At 47.8% G+C, this 17428-nt stretch overlaps 1 protein-coding gene across 1 annotated transcript in view; it reads left to right on the top strand.

Annotated features, from left to right (window-relative positions):
• Positions 1-309: 309 nt before the first annotated feature.
• adamtsl5 (ADAMTS like 5) overlaps positions 310-17428 on the top strand; it is a 43513-nt gene continuing 26394 nt past the window's right edge. Inside the window, exons 1-5 of the mRNA XM_080216093.1 lie at positions 310-886; positions 6204-6276; positions 9745-9863; positions 12235-12295; positions 14931-15042. Of these exons, the coding sequence (XP_080072219.1) occupies positions 867-886; positions 6204-6276; positions 9745-9863; positions 12235-12295; positions 14931-15042 (385 nt within the window). The 5' untranslated portion in view covers positions 310-866. The remainder of the gene's footprint in view (positions 887-6203; positions 6277-9744; positions 9864-12234; positions 12296-14930; positions 15043-17428) is intronic.

Genomic DNA, 17428 nt, shown 5'->3' with positions numbered 1-17428 from the left:
AGTTGGAACACTGAAAGAGGGAGAAAGGAGGAAACTGGGCAAAGTTGATTCAGCTTTCTAACATTCACCCAAATTATCCCCAAACTGAGAAAGGTGGAGCCAAGAACTGAGTTCACCCCCAGTCCCAGACAGAGAGAGAATGTGTGACACTGGGAATGAGTGAGGGAGGGAGTGAGTGAGTGAGACAGGAGAATGAGTGTGCTTGGGTGAGGGAGAGGAAAGGGGAGGGACGGGGTGTGAGAGAGGGAGGAAGGGCGGGGGAGGGAGGTGGGGAGGGGGGAGAGAAGGAGTGGCGGGGGCGAGGGAGGAGGCTCGGAGAAAGTTTGCTACAGAGGGATAGCAAACACCGGGCAGGAGAGAGAGAGGTTTATATAATCTCTGCAGTTCTGAGATAATGTGAAGATTGGGAGAAAGTTTCTAACTGTCCCGAACTGAAAGGCTGGGCTTTCTCTGTGAAGAATTTAACTGACCCGGGTCTGATCTCACTGTCCCGGGACAAGGTGTTTATACTGATTGATGTCCCAGGTTTTTTAACCAGTTAGAAATGTTTTCTGTGTTTCCTGCTTCGAGACAGGACGGAGTTGTGCTCAGCGCTTTATTGAAGCAGCAATGACCCAGGCTGTGGGACAGTGATTGTTGTTAACTCGGGGACTCTATATCAAAACCTTGTTTTATTTATTGAACATTCTTTAAAAATGCAAAGTGCCTCAACATCGTGTGAAAGTGATCCGCACAGGATTTGCAGAGTGCCTGTGATCAGTGCAAACTCCTGAGATTGCTGCTGTTTAAAACCTCCCGCACTCCACAGCTGCACTCACTGCCTTCCAGAGTCCCGGGACAGAGAGCCGGACACCGGAGCCGCTAATATGTTCATCATGCGGGACAGGTAGAGTTTGCGTGTGTTTCTGTCTATCTGAGTGTGTGTAGATATATCTGTGTGTGACTATTTCACTACCTGTCTATCTGTGTGTCTGCGCGTCTATTCCTCTGATTGTGTGTGTGTCTGAGTGTCTGTCTATTTTCCTTGTGTCTATCTGTCTGTGTGTGCCTATTTCATTGTCAGTGTGTGTCTGTTTTCTGTGTATGTGTATCTGTGTGTTTATTTCTCTGTGTGTGTCCGCATTTGTCTATTTCTCTCTGTGTGTCTATCTGTTCATGTACCTATTTCTGTGTCTACCTGTGTGTGACTGTCTGTCCCTTTCTGCGTATGTGTCTGTCTGTGTGTACGTGTCTATCTGGGTGCAGGTATGTGTGTTTGGTTACCTTTATGTGTGTGTGTGTGAGATCGTTACTCTTCTGCTTTTATTGTATGTGTCAGACTAAAGTTCTGAATAGCTGGGAGTGAGGATTGAGAGTGCAGAGACACAGGCTGCAGACAGGAGTTGGATTATTGACCATCATTTAGGTGTTTTTCTTTTACTGTGCTCACCTGCAGTCTTTAGAGAAGAAAAGGTGTGTCACTGACTGAAAAGACAGATTAATACTTCAGTTCTGAAGTTAGAAGGTGAGAGAGATAGGTGGACATTGCCCTTGATCTTGATTCCCACTCTAACCCTTCCCTCCAGTCACACACACACTGTCTTCCTGCGTTCCTCGAGCTTCATTCTGGGCCAGTTTTATTGATCTGTGATTGGTATCTGGTTTTGTGCTCACTTCTGGCTCCCACTCCCAACTCAGGAATCTCAATTCACCATTTGATTTATATTAATGACCTAGATCATGGTGTGCCAGGGCAGATTTTCGCAATTTGTGGTTGATATGAAACTCGGAAACACTGTGAATTGTGAGGAGGCGAATGGAGAATTTTTAAAGGATAGAAACAAGTTGGTGGGGTGGACAGATAGGCGACAGATGAGGTCCAGGTGAGAAATGTGTAGCAATTCATTCTGGGACAGGGAGCCGCTTCTCTGACCTCTCCAGATGGCCAGTGGGACAGGGACATCAACCAAAAAAATTAGGATTCCCAACGTGTGTCAGGGCTGTTGGGATCCAACCAGCCCGGTAAAGATGCAAACCCCTCAATGTGCATATCATTCACTGCCCCCCGTTTCCCCACTGCCCCCCACCCCCCCTCCCCAATATTCACCCGCCGTCCCTTCCCACAATTCATCTGACCCCCCCCAAGGGAATGACACCAACCCCCCAGAAAAGGGGGACATTCCCCCCTCCCTCCCCACAATGCACAGGCATGAGGGTCACTCAACTGATTCCCCTCTTCCCTCTCAGATCCCCTCCCTCCCCCCACATCCCTCATTCACCTCCCCCCCCCCCTTCCTGGGACTCTCACTCTCACACCCCCCCCCCTCCACACCCCAGACCCTCATTCCCCCCCCACTACTCACACCCCTGAAGTGGCCAGGTCACTTCAACCTCCATGTCGCTGGTCACCTGGCAGGATTTTAAATCATTACAGCACTCCATTCTGCAGCAGAGAGTTTCCTTTTCCCGTCAGAAGCTGCAGATGAGAGCAGACCCCACTGAAGTCCTGGCAGAGAGGAGATGACAGGAGGGGGGGGTTCCATTCTGCACACTGTGCACTCAGTCCCAGTATATGCACGCAACTTTGATCTGAAGTTCCTAACAAGCTGGAATCTTTGAAACCTTCTTCAATCTAATGGAACCCTTTGATCTTTCATGAATTCAAGGTGCAATGCCTTGAAAAAGACTTCCATTGAGTTCTTCCTCCAGCCAGCCACCTGTGTTTATTTTAATTTCTCTTCACACTCCAATGGATCTCAAGTACCCCATTGATCCTAACAGCAGTGTTGACAGAGTCTGAGCCTGATTGACAGCTTGTGATTTCCCTTCCTCTTTTGCAAACCACAATGGTTTTGAAGAAATCACAGGCTGTCAATTAGGCGTAGAATGTCAACATTGCGGTCAGGATCAATGGGGTACTTGAGATCCATTCTAGTGTGAAGGGAAATGAAAATAAAGTGGGAAACACTCCCATTTTTCCACCAGTGAGGACACTTAACCTCAAAAAGGGAGAGTTCGGCCCAATATAAAATAAAGGATACAACTCAAAAAGGAGGTGTAGGAGTAGAGGGACCTGGGTGTATTTGTGCATTGAAGGTAGCATGACAGGATGAGAGAACAGTTAATAAAGCATGCTGTATCGAGACCTTATAGATAGGGCAGAGGCCACAGAGAGATTATGTTGAAGCTGTACAAGGCTGTAGTTTAGCCTCAGTTGAGATATTGTGAACAGTTCTGGGCACCACACTTTTAGAAGGGTGTCAAGGCGTTGGAGAGAGTGCAGAAACTGACCCAGCATGTTCGATAGAATTCCCACGGGAAACTGTCCCAGTCCACTGGGCCGAACATTGCCCTGTGACACAGGGAGAGATCTAACGTCAATCACTTGCTAACTTACACTGACATTCGGAGATATTCAGTCATTTCTTGTTGAACTTTGAACCTCTCATGTGACACACTCTGCAGTTTAGGCTAGTAAAACTCAAGAAATAATTACCTGGATGCAAGTGCCATCGAATAGCAATAATTACAGTGGAAGAGACAGTTAAAGCTGGTCTGATCTCTGCAGGATCTGTTTAGAACGTTCATCCTCACCCAGTGTTTGGAGGTTTCTCTAACCAGCAGGGTGGATCGGTGCCTTCATTCTCGATTATACCCATGCTATTATGGTCTGTATTCTGAAATCTGTCTTCTCAAAACCCTCTGCATTCAGCTGGTTTCATTGTGTTTCACCGAATCCCTAGTGCGGATACCACTTGGCCCATCACGTCTGCACTGACTTGCCAACAGTGCTTCTTATCCAGGCCCACTCCCATCCTCTCCCCGTAACCCCATGCATTTACCCTGCTAATTCCCCTAACCTACACATCTTTGGGCAATTTATCATGGCCAATCCTCCTAATCCGCACATCTTTGGAGTGTGGGAGGAAAATGGAACACCCGGAGGAAACCCACACAGACATGGGGAGAACGTGCAGATTCCGCACAGGCAGTGGCCCAGGCTGGAATTGAACCCAGATCCCTGGCGCTGTGAGACAAGAATACATCTTGAAATCATGCAGTCAAACTGCACCCATCCGTGGTCAAACCTCCCCCCGATCTCCATCTTCAATAAGTTATAACTATTATACAACAACAACTTATATTTATATAGCGAGTTTGAAGAGCGGGTTAGGGAGGGAGTTTTAGCTAGGGCTGCTGAAGGCTCCACTGTTAGTGATGGAGTGCTGATCTTGCTGCGAATATGTTGCTGTATCCCATTACTCTTCTGCCCATTCATAAAGTGGGAGTGTTCCAGAGGGAGTGAGCTGTGATGGTTAACCATTAACCCACTCAGTCGCTCTATCTCCCTGTTACACAATGTTCATTCACAGAGCACGTGGCTGCCACAGAACCTTTGACTGGATATTGAAATCTGTGTCTGTGTACTGGTTAGATGGTTCACCAGCGCAATGTAAATTCCTCATTGTTCCGGTGTAGATGTTTGGATTTGGAATTGCTGTGGTTTTCCTGTGGCTGAGATTAAAACAGTGTGTCCATAATTTCAGTATCACATTTCATCCTAAAACAAGCTTCAGACTTGTGCCATCACTAAGGCCACTTATTCCCACATCCATAATTAAACTCTGCCCCTGACTCAGCTCATGGGGACAGTGTAGATGAAGCTTTACTCTGTCTCTAACCCCGTGCTTTACCTGACCTGGGAGTGTTTGATGGGGACGGTGTAGAGGAAGCTTTACACTATCTAACCCTGTGCTGTACCTGTCCTGGGAGTGTTTGATGGCAACTGTGTAGAGAAAGCTTCACTCTGTATCTAACCCTGTGCTGTACCTGTCCTGAGAGTGTTTGATGGACAGTATAGAGGGAGCTTTATTCTGTATCTAACCCTGTTCTGTATCTGTCCTGGGAGTGTTCACAGTAAGAAGTCTCACCACACCAGGTTAAAGTCCAACCAGTTTTTTTGATCCCATGCTGTAACTATCCTGAGAATGATGGGGTCAGTGTAGAGGGACCTTTACTCTGTATCTAACCCCATGCTGTACCTGTCCTGGGAGTGTTTGATGGGGTCAGTGTAGACGGAGCTTTACTCTGTATCTAACCCCGTGCTGTACCTGTCCTGGGAGTGTTTGATGGGGACAGTGTAGAGGGAGCTTTACTCTGTATCTAACCCCGTGCTGTACCTGTCCTGGGAGTGTTTGATGGGGACAGTGTAGAGACAGCTTTACTCTGTATCTAACCCCGTGCTGTACCTGTCCTGGGAGTGTTTGATGGGGTCAGTGTAGAGGGACCTTTACTCTGTATCTAACCCCGTGCTGTACCTGTCCTGGGAGTGTTTGATGGGGTCAGTGTAGATGGAGCTTTACTCTGTATCTAACCCCGTGCTGTACCTGTCCTGGGAGTGTTTGATGGGGTCAGTGTAGAGGGACCTTTACTCTGTATCTAACCCCATGCTGTACCTGTCCTGGGAGTGTTTGATAGGGAACAGTGTAGAGGGAACTTTACTCTGTATCTAACCCCGTGCTGTACCTGTCCTGGGAGTGTTTGATGGAGGACAGTGTAGAGGGAGCTTTACTCTGTATCTAACCCCGTGCTGTACCTGTCCTGGGAGTGTTTGATGGGGGGACAGTGTAGAGGGAGCTTTACTCTGTATCTAACCCCGTGCTGTACCTGTCCTGGGAGTGTTTGATGGGGTCAGTGTAGAGGGACCTTTACTCTGTATCTAACCGCATGCTGTACCTGTCCTGGGAGTGTTTGATGGGGACAGTGTAGAGGGAGCTTTACTCTGTATCTAACCCCGTGCTGTACCTGTCCTGGGAGTGTTTGATGGGGACAGTGTAGAGGGACCTTTACTCTGTATCTAACCCCATGCTGTACCTGTCCTGGGAGTGTTTGATGGGAACAGTGTAGAGAGATCTGTGGAATGAGATGATCTGACATGGGCATAGTCTCTTGATTTGAGATGGAATCCAGTTTAGAGTAATTCAGTTAATTTAGTCACTCAAAATCTATTTGAATCAAAGACATTCACATTTTACTTCTTTAAGTATTTACAGAATAGTTCATACGGTACCTCATTGTCCATAGGCTGACAAGAGGGAGAGGATTCAGGCTGGAGGAGAACAGGGAGGATTTAAGAGAGCAAACCGAGGGAGTAGGGAAGAGGATTGGGGAGGAGGAGAAGGGGAGAGGAATGGGTTGACGGTTTCTGTTTTCTGTATTGACAGACTCCGGCCTGGAACTCTGCATGTGGCCGTCCTCATTCTCGGATCCATTGCTCTGACCCAGTTACAAGCAGTGGTGAGTATAATCTCCAGACCTGTTTGTCCTGGATTAGTCATATCCTCCCCCTCACACAATGTACATAAGAACATAAGAAATAGGAGCAGGAGTAGGCCATCAGGACCCCTCACACTGCACTCTGCAGTGTGACCCCACTCCTCCCACTCCCTGTAGTGTGATCATTGGGGAATTCTGACTACTCTATTCCTCTTCGTACTCCCCCTTTATTTCAAGGAGGGGCCCCATATCAGTCTGATTTCTTATTCATTCATGGGACATGGGTGTTGCTGGCTGGGCCAGTATTTACTGCCCATCCCTAGTTGCCCTTGGGGGGCAGTTGAGAGTCAACCACATTGCTGTGGCTCTGGAGTCACATGTAGGCCAGACTGGGTAAGGACAGCAGATTTGATGTCGTCTATATGGATTTCAGTAAGGCGTTTGACAAGGTCCCTCATGGTAGGCTGATAGAAAAGGTGAAGGCTCATGGGATACAAGGCCAGGTATGTAGATGGGTGGAGAACTGGCTTGGGAGGAGGAGACAGCGGGTAGTAGTGGAAGGCTCCTTTTCCAACTGGAGGTCTGTCACCAGTGGTGTGCCGCAGGGCTCGGTACTAGGACCTCTTCTATTTGTGGTATATATTAATGACTTGGAAGAGGGGGTAGGTGGTGTGATCAGCAAATTTGCTGATGACACTAAGATGGTTGGATTGGCGGGTACTGAGGAGCAGTGCCTGGCAATGCAACATGACATAGACAGGCTGGTAGATTGGGCAGATAGATGGCAAATGGAATTTAATCCGGAGAAATGCGAGGTGATGCACTTTGGCCGGAATAATGTGGAGGGGAGTTATACGATAAAAGGTAGAACTATCTGGAGTATAGATACGCAGAGAGACCTGGGGGTGCAAGTGCACAAGTCCCTGAAGGTGTCGGTGCAGGTGCAGAATGTGATGAGGAAAGCGTATGGTATGTTAGCCTTCATAGGAAGGGGTATAGAATATAAGAGTAGGAGTCTGATGTTGCAGTTGTATAGAACGTTGGTTAGGCCTCACTTGGAGTACTGCGTCCAGTTCTGGTCGCCGTACTACCGGAAGGATGTAGAGATCCTGGAGAGAGTGCAGAGGAGATTTACCAGGATGCTGCCTGGTATGGAAGGGCTGTCTTACGAGGAAAGATTGAACGAACTTGGGCTGTTTTCCCTTGAGAGACGTCGGCTGAGGGGGGATCTAATAGAGGTTTATAAGATTATGAAGGGGATAGATAGAGTAAATGGTGGTAAGCTTTTTCCGCTGTTAGAAATGGATAGAACGAGGGGTCACGGGCTTAGGGTGAGGGGGGCTAGGTATAAGACAAATATTAGAGGGCAGTTTTTCACGCAAAGGGTAGTGGGGGTGTGGAATGCACTGCCGAGTAAGGTGGTGGAAGCAGGCACGCTAGGGTTGTTTAAGAGTCACTTAGACAGCCACATGAGCGGTCTACATATAGGGGGATATAGCAGGCCTTACTAAACATTGTAGGCTTGGGATTCCGTTTTTGCCTCAGGGATGTTACAGTCTTTGCCTGTTTAATAATGAATTTTTTGTCTCCACAGGCATTTAAGTCCACCTTGTTGACCAGCAAGGGGCATGCATGCGGCAGGTTGTAGTGGGCTGCTCTTGGACGTTGCTTCGGGAGTTGCCTATTGCTTCATGTCGTTAGTGTGCTTAAACTGGACCATCTCGAGGGCAACATGACAGCTCAGAGACTATCTCTGTTGCTGTGCGGACACATGGATTTGGGCCTGTGTCTGTGGGAGTTTGCGCGTTCTCCCCGTGGTTGCGTGGGTTTCCTCCGGGTGCTCCGGTTTCCTCCCACATCCCAAAGATGCGCTTTTAGGCTGATTGATGGGGTAACAAATTGTCCCTATATTGGACCTCCCTGATCCTCGCGCATTAGGCGTAGACTAAAATCGTGAATAGGTCACTGAGACAATGGGACGGCGGCGCGGGCTCGTTGGGCCGAAGGGCCTGTTTCCCGTGCTGTGTTGTTCTTTGTTCTTTGTTCTATTTCCTTCCCTAAAGGGACGTTAGTGACCCAGGTGGGTTTTTCTGACAATCGACAATGGATTTATGGTCATCAGTAGATTCTTAATTCCAGATATTTTTGTGAGTGGGATGCTGAACTTTGGAAGACATCACAACCAAGCCCTAAACCACACTCCTTGCACACCTCTGACATCATGTGAGGGACAGGCCAGACCCAGCTGTGTCACCTCCCAATGTTGGATAGTGTGAGGAAGATAAGGACAATCGATCACAGCCTTCCTGTGTTTAAAAAAGGATGGCACAGTGGTTATCATTGCTGCCTCACAGTACCAGGGACATGGGTTCGATTCCCGACTTGGGTCACTGTCTGTGCGGAGTTTGCACATTCTCCCCATGTCTGTGTGGGTTTCCTCCGGGTACTCCAGTTTCCTCCCACACTCCAAAGATGTGCGGTTTAGGTGGATTAGCCATGCTAAATTGACCCTTAGTGTCAGGGGGTTAGCCAGATAAATATGTTGGGTTATGGGGATAGGACCTGGATGGGATTGTGGTCAGTGCAGACTTGATGGGCCGAATGGCCTCCTTCTGCACTGTAGGGATTCAGTGATTTTAACCCTGCACGAGTGTCAATCGGGGGGGGATTCAACTCTTGGAGCCTTCACAGGGTGGGGCCCACAGAGGCTAATGTTGTGGTGCTGAGGTGGGTGGTGGGGGGGGAGTGGGGGGGGAGTTACTGGATGGCAGTCGGGAGCAGGGATCTTTCTGATGAATATTCCAGTGACGAGATGCAGGAGAAGATTGGGCAAAATACTGGTTTTAAAATGAAAAGTGACGTTGTGGGATGTTGTTGTCGTCTCCTGTTTCCGTGGTAACCGGTTCACCTGCAGGGAATCGAGATTAAACCCACTGTTCTGAAACTGAGGCATTTGTGAGACAAGCCCTGACAGAAGCTCAGAGTCACCTGAACAACGTCCACCTGTAGCTTCATCATCCTCGCTGTCGGTTTGTGCTGAGTTAGCCTTTAATTCCCCCTCCTGCACACTAACACCTCTCACTGATTTATCTCAGTTTCATATCTCTCAGGTTCCCAGAACCAAGCCTCAGTGCTTTGTCAGAGCTGATTCCAAACAGTCTGTGAACCCAGCCTGGGTTATTTGGCTGCAGCAGGCAGAGTCATGGGAAAGTGATGCTGGGGCTGGAATGGTTTATTCAACATGTAGATTAATATCGTATATCACTATTGCACGGCTTGAGGCCATTCAGTCCCACATCTCTGTGCTAGCTCTTTGAAAGATGAATCCAATTCCTGGACCTCCATTCCCATCTTCACATCAGCCCGTCATCCTTGCACCTCCCAGTCATCCACTCCTTGCCTGGCCGGCTCTGAGGAAGGGTTGGGTGTGTTTTGTCTGTATTGCTGCCATCTCATTTATGGCGTGTTGTTTCTCTGTCTCTCTGACAGACAGCTGGGCTCCTGGAGTCCGATCCGGGTGGAGCGTGGGGCCCCTGGCAGGCCTGGTCCCCGTGTTCCAGGACATGTGGAGGTGGAGCAGCCACCAGGGTCAGGAGGTGTTTCTTCAGGTACCGACCGCAGCCATAACCCCTGATTACTGATCTCACCCCAACCTCATCCCATTCATAATCCTAATCTTCAGCCCCACCCTGACCTCACCCCATTCATAACCCCCGATCCCACTGTTCCTAACTTCTGACCCCACCCCCTTCCTAACCTCTGGTCCTAACCATTCCTAACCTCCAACTCCACCCCATTCATAACCCCTAACCTTCAACCCCATCCTGACCCCACACCATTCATAACCCCTAACCTTCAACCCCATCCTGACCCCACACCATTCATAACCCCTAACCTTCAACCCCATCCTGACCCCACCCCATTCATAACCCCTAACCTTCAACCCCATCCTGACCCCACACCATTCATAACCCCTAACCTTCAACCCCATCCTAACCCCACACCATTCATAACCCCTAACCTTCAACCCCATCCTAACCCCACACCATTCATAACCCCTAACCTTCAACCCCATCCTAACCCCACATCAGTCATAACCCCTAACCTTCAACCCCATTTATAACCCCTAACCTTCAACCCCACCCTGACCCCACACCATTCATGACCCCACACCATTCATAACCCCTAACCTTCAACCCCATCCTGACCCCACACCATTCGTAACCCCTAACCTTCAACCCCATCCTGACCCCACACCATTCATAACCCCTAACCTTCAACCCCATCCTGACCCCACACCATTCATAACCCCTAACCTCCAATCCCATCCTGACCCCACACCATTCATAACCCCTAACCTTCAACCCCATCCTGACCCCACACCATTCATAACCCTTAACTTTCAACCCTATCCTGACCTCACACCATTCATAACCCGTGACCCCACCCCATTCATAACACCCCAACCCCAACATCCTAACCTCTGGTCCCAACCATTCTTAATCTCCAACCCCACCCCATTTGTAACCCCTGACCTAACGGGGGGAGGGGTGACGTTGTAACGGGGGGAGGGGTGACGTTGTAACGGGGGGAGGGGTGACGTTGTAACGGGGAGGGGTGACGTTGTAACGGGGAGGGGTGACGTTGTAACGGGGAGGGGTGACGTTGTAACGGGTAGTTGTAGCTGTCACATAGTCACGGGAAATTCTTCACAGGAGAGAGACAGGGAGGGGATTAAACCTGGTGTCTATCAGGATTATTTCTGCACCTTTCACATGTTTACCAACCTGCCTCACACAGACTGGTGCTGGTGAAGGTGGTCGTGACACTGTTGACCATCTCATCTTACCCCAGCATCAAAGATTTTTATAAAACTCAAAGCTTGTGTCAACTATTCACAAACTCATCCCATTGTGATTGATTCTTAACTGCTGTCAGGGATGGACAATCAATGACCCACATCCCTAAATAAATAACAGCTAACGGCAAGTCTGAATTCCAAAAACCCACAAATACTCCAGGCAAATTGCCTTATTTACTGTGGGACATGAGCGTCACTGGCTGGGCCAGCATTTAGTGCCCATCCCTAGTTGCTTGAGTGCAGTTGAGAGTCAACCACACTGCTGTGGCTCTGGAGTCACATGTAGACCAGACTGGGTAAGGGCAGCAGATTTCCTTCCCTAAAGGACATTAATAAACCAGATGGGTTTTTCCAACAATCAACAATGGTTTCATGGTCATCAGTAGATTCTTAATTCCAGAGATTTTTTTATTGAATTCAAATCCCACCATCTGCTGTGGTGGGATTCGAACCTGGGTCCCCAGAACATTAGCTGATTTTCTAGTTTAAAGTTTATTTATTCATGTCACAAGTAAGCGTACATTAACTCTGTAATGAAGTTACAGTTACAATCCCCGGGTTGTCACACTCCAGCACCTGTTCAGGTACACTGAGGCAGAATTTAGCTTTGCCAATGTACCTAACCAGCACATCTTTTGGACTGTGGGAGGAAACCTGAGCATCCGGAGAAGACCCACGTAGACACGGGGAGAATGTGCAGACTCCGCACAGACAGTGACCCAAGCCGGGAATCGAACCCGCGTCCCTGGCGCTGTGTGCTAAATCACTGTGCCATCGTGTCGCTCCTAGATTAATGGTCTAATGGTAATACCACTAGGCCATTGCCTACTACTTCATTACTCTTGAATTCTGTCCTCTGGAAAGAAATCCCTGTGCTGTGTCAGCATTTTTAACCTCTTGGTGATCTGTCTTGCTGCTTTGAAACATCTGTTTACCCGTATCACTCAATCCCTTCCTTCCCTCTCTTAACCTCTTCCATCGTCCTCACCAGTCACAGGTGACACTCACTGTGAGGATGGGAGAAGTGTGCAAAGAAGGATATTTCTGGAATAGCTGGGGGAAAGTTATGTTGGAGGTGCTGGGTGCATCACTGAATGCTGTCTGTTTTTCATTCCCAGATATCCCTTCAGGAAACCCTGTTCAGGTGACCAGAGGCAGTACAAGGTGTGTGCTGTTGAGGTAAGATTGTCTGACAACATTCTGGAAAGTTCTACCGGCCACATTCTTTACTCCAATTCAACGGGTCCCTTTTCTAATGATACCTGTGACCCTGTGTGGGTGTCTTCCCAATATAAGGGTGCATAAGAACATAAGAACATAAGAAATAGGAGCAGGAGTAGGCCAACTAGCCCTTCGAGCCTGCCCCGCCATTCAATAAGATCATGGCTGATCTGTCTTGGCTCAGTTCCACATTCCCGCCCTCTCCCCATAACCCTTAATCCCCTCTCTTATCAAAAACCCATCAACCCGCGTCTTAAAAATATTTAGCGAGGCAGCCTCCACCACTTCAACGGGCAGAGAATTCCAGAGATTCACCACCCTTTGAGTGAAGAAGTTCCTCCTCAACTCCGTTCTAAACCGCCCCCCCTTTATCTTGAGGCTGTGCCCCCTAGTCCTACTATCCTTTCTGAGCAGGAAGAGTCTCTCCACCTCTATCCTATCCATCCCATTCATCATCTTATACGTCTCAATGAGATCTCCCCTCATTCTTCTAAACTCTAACGAGTACAAGCCTAATTTATTCAGCCTCTCCTCATAGCTCAACCCCCTCAACTCCGGCATCAGCCTAGTAAACCTCCTCTGCACTCCCTCCAGGGCCAAAATATCCTTACCGGCTAGTAAATGAAAGGCCTGGACGAGTACTTTAGAGAATGAGTTCAAATTCCAGTCTGTCAGTTTGAGATTTGGAATCCATTTAAGAACAAAGAAAATTAGAGCACAGGAACAGGCCCTTCGGCCTCCCAAACCTCTTCCAACCCATGCTGCCTGACTGAAATAAAACCTCCTACCCTTCTGGGGATCATATCCCTCTATCCCCATCCTATTCATGTATTTGTCCAGGTGCCCCTTAAAACTCACAATTGTATCTGCTTCCACTACCTCCTCCCAGCAGAGAATTTCAGGCACCCACCACCCTCTGTGTAAAGGACTTGCCTCATCCATCTCCTTTAAACCTTGCCCCTTGCACCTTAAACCTGTGCCCCCTAGTAATTGATTCTTCCACCCTGGGAAAAAGCTCCTGACTATCTACTCTATCCATGCCCCTTATAACCTTGTAGCCTTCTATCAGGTCACCCTTCAACCTCTGTTGTTCCAGTGAGAACAAAGCAAGTTTCTCCAACCTCTCCTCATAGCTAATGCCTTCCATACCAGGCAACATCCTGGTAAATCTTTTCTGTACCCTCTCCAAAGCCTATACATCCTTCTGCTAGTGTGGTGACCAGAATTGAACACTATATTCCAAGTGCATCCTAACTAAGGTTCTATAAAGCTGCAACATGACTTGCCAATTTTTAAACCCAATACTCCGGCCGATGAAGGCAAGCATGCCGTATGCCTTCTTGATTACATTCTCCACCTGCATTGCCACTTGCAGTGACCCATGTACCTCTGCCTATCAATACTCTTAAGGGTTCTGCCATTTACTGTATATTTCCTCTCTGTATTAGACCTTCCAAAATGCATTACCTCACATTTGTCTGAATTAAACTCCATCTGACATCTCTTTGCCCAAGTCTCCAACCAATCTATATCCTGCTGCTTATTTATTTAACATAAAATCTGAAAATAAATTGCAGGCATTGGTTGTCAGAGCTCCCACGGGTTCACAATGGATCATTCTGGAACTATATGTGACCCTAGCCCCACACCAACCACTTTCCCCAAAGTGGCTGCTCACTGATGTGAAATACTCAACTGGGTATTGGTAATAAACGCCAACAACCCCTAAATTTGGGCATCACACCCTACTGTGAGATAGTGCCCTGATGGGTTATAACCCTGATGGGGAGGTGATGGCCTAGTGGTATTATCGCTAGACTATTAATCCAGAAACTCAGCTAATGTTCTGTGGACCTGGGTTCAAATCCCGCCACGGCAGATGGTGGAATTTGAATTCAATTTTAAAAATCTGGTATTAAGAATCTACTGATGAGCATGAAACAATTGTCAATTGTTGGAAAAACCCACCTGGTTCACTAATGTCCTTCAGGGAAGGAAATCTGCCATCCTTACTTGTCTCCAGAATCACAGCAATGTTGGTGACTCTCAACTGCCCTCAGGCAACTAGGGATGGGCAATAAATACTGGCCAACCAGCGACGCCCATGTCCCATAAACGTTTAAACAAAAAGTGTAATACTCTCGGCCGTGGGCAGGTTTTGTGGCCTTCCGGACTCCCCCAGATCGTGACTCCAGTGCTGGGCTAAAGAATCATAGAATCCCCACAGTGCAGAAGGAGGCCATTTGGCCCATCAAATCTGCACCAACCACAATTCCGTCCAGGCCCTGTTCCTGTAACCCCCTCATATTTTCCCTAACTAGTCCCCCTGACACTGTGGTTAATTTAACATGGCCAATCAACCTAACCCACGTATCTTTGGACTGTGGGGGAAACCAGAGCATCCAGAGGAAACCCATGCAGACATGGGGAGAATGTGCAAACTCCAGGAATTGAACCCGGGTCCCTGGCACTGTGAAGCAGCAATGCTAATCATTGGGCCACCGTGCAGCAACTGTAATGGTTTCCAAGTGATGGCTGGGATAATATTGGGGCTGTGGGGTTCTCAGTCTCACGTCTCTGTGTCCCCTCTCAGGTCTGTCCCCCGGGAACAGTGGATTTCCGACAGCTTCAGTGTGCGGCCTACAATGGCCACCCAATCCTGCAGATGCGCGGCGCTTCCTTCGAGTGGGTTCCTTTTTACGGAGGTGAGAGATTTTCCACACTTTCAACTCCCCTTCCACTCCCGAAGATCCACACCCCTTGGGTGTGGCTGTTGGTGAACCTCCCCCATTTCTGCCTCTGGATGATGAGCTGTGCAACTGTGAAAGGCATCATGCTGGTTTAGCCACACATCCTCCATAACCACACTGGATGATTCATTCACATGAAACAAGCTGCTGGAAATACTGAAGAAATGGTTCTATATATACTTGAAGGGTTGGCTGTGAGGGTTGTGTTGAAAGAAAAGATAAGAGCAAATTACTGCGGATGCTGGAACGTCGAAATCAACAATTTCGGATGATTCGCTCTACCCCATTTTGTTTTCATTTTATTTAATTTTTAACTGTTCTCTCCCTTATATTTCTTTATTGCCTTTCTTTATTTTTCTTTCCCCTACCCCCACTCTTTTCCTCTATTTTATCCCATCTTTTCCTTACCGTTTCTCCCCTTTCCTCCCCTTTCCCCCCTTTTCCCCATTTTACTTCACTCTCTCTCTCTCATCTCCCCCCTCCCCCCTCACACCTTCCTCTATCACAGTTTACCCGCTGATTTCAGCTTCTCTGCTGTTTGGCCATTCACACCTTTTATTCTCTCTGTGGGCTGCCATTAGCAGCCTTTCCCCTTGTTTTTGTGGCTATGCCTCATCTTTCATTCCTTCACCCTGCAGTATAAATATCTCCCACTTTCTTTGCCTTTTAGCTTTGACAAAGGGTCATTTGGACTCGAAAGGTTAAGTCCTTTCTCTCCTCATAGATGTTGCCAGATGTGCTGAGATTTGATCTTGGTTTCGGACAAAGCTCAGCACGACATTGAGGGCCGAAGGGCCTGTATTGTGTTGTACTGTTCTATGTTCTATGTTGTCTTTTGGCTAAAGAAAGAAAGACTTGCAGAGAGGTGATGGCCTACTGGTTTTATTGCTAGAGTCATAGAGGTTTACAGTATGGAAACAGGCCCTTCGGCCCAACTTGTCCATGCTGTTTTTTTTTTAATGACTAAGCTAGTCCCAGTTACTCATGTTTGGCCCATATCCCTCTGTACCCATCTTACCCATGTAACTGTCTAAATGCTCTATAAGAGACAAAATTGTACCCGCCTGTACTACTACCCCTGGCAGCTCATCCCAGACATTCATTCCATTCATCCAGAAACTCAGCTAATATTTCGGGGACCTGGGTTCGAATCCCACCACGGCAGATGGTGGAATTTGAATTCAGTAAAAAATATCTGGAATTAAGAATCTACTGATGACCATGAAACCATCTTTGAATGTTGGAAAAACCCATCTGGTTCACTAATGTCCTTTAGGGAAGGAAATCTGCCGTCCTTACCCAGTCTGGCCTACATGTGACTCCAGAGACACAGCAATGTGGTTGACTCTCAACTGCCCCCCAAGGGCAACTAGGGATGGGCAATAAATGCTGGCCCAGCCAGTGATGCCCATGTCCCACGAGTGAATGAAAAAAAAAAATTATAAAGCATCTTTCACCACCTCAGGATTTCCAAAAGCACTTTACAGCCAATGAAATACTTTTGTGAAGCATAGTCACTGTTGTAATGGAGTAAATGCTGTGGCCAATTTGTGCACAGCAAGATTCATAAACAGAAATGGGATAATGACCAGATAATTGTTTGTGATGTTGACAGTGGGATATATCTCCTGCTGCTCTTTGAAGTAGTGCCATGGGATCTTTTACTGACAGGACCTTGTTTAACATCTCACCTGAAAGACAGCACCTCTGACCACACAGCACTTCCTGAGTGAAGTGCTGGGAGCACTGGTCTAGATTTTGTGTTGAACTCTCTGTAGAATGGCTATGATTTCAATGTCAGTGGTTGTAGCACTAAAGTGCTCCCTACAGGGGTCAGCAGTGGCTTAGTGGGTGGGACTCTTGTCTCTTAGCTGAAGAGATCCAGAGACTTGAGCACAAAATCCAGGCCAGCGTTGCAGGTGCAGTACTGAGGGAATGCTGAACTCACAGACCTGCTGGCTTTTAGATGCAACATCAAACCAAGGTCTTGTCTGCTTTCTCGAAGGATTCCTCAGCTGAGCAGGGTTGTTCTTCTCAGTGACCGCACCAATATTCCCGTCCACCCCACATCACTAAGAGTAGGTCAATGAGTACATTGCTTCGTCTGAGGTCTATGGGGTCTTGCTGTACATAAAATTAGTTCTAGTGTTCTCCCAGACTACAGAGACTGCAATTCCAAAAAATGTAATTAAACCAATGTAAAGCATTTTGGAATGTGATAAGGTTCAACACCTTCCTTGTAAACTGTGGAATTTATCCATTTTTTTCTTTCTCAAGCAGTATTGCGGAGAATCTAGACTAAATTAGACCTCGTATATGAGATATCCAGGTCAGCACCAAG

Source organism: Carcharhinus amblyrhynchos, chromosome 32 (assembly GCF_965287045.1).
Source record: "Carcharhinus amblyrhynchos chromosome 32, sCarAmb.v2.hapA, whole genome shotgun sequence".
NCBI lineage: Eukaryota > Metazoa > Chordata > Chondrichthyes > Carcharhiniformes > Carcharhinidae > Carcharhinus > Carcharhinus amblyrhynchos.
This window is presented reverse-complemented; position numbering and strand designations above follow the sequence as displayed.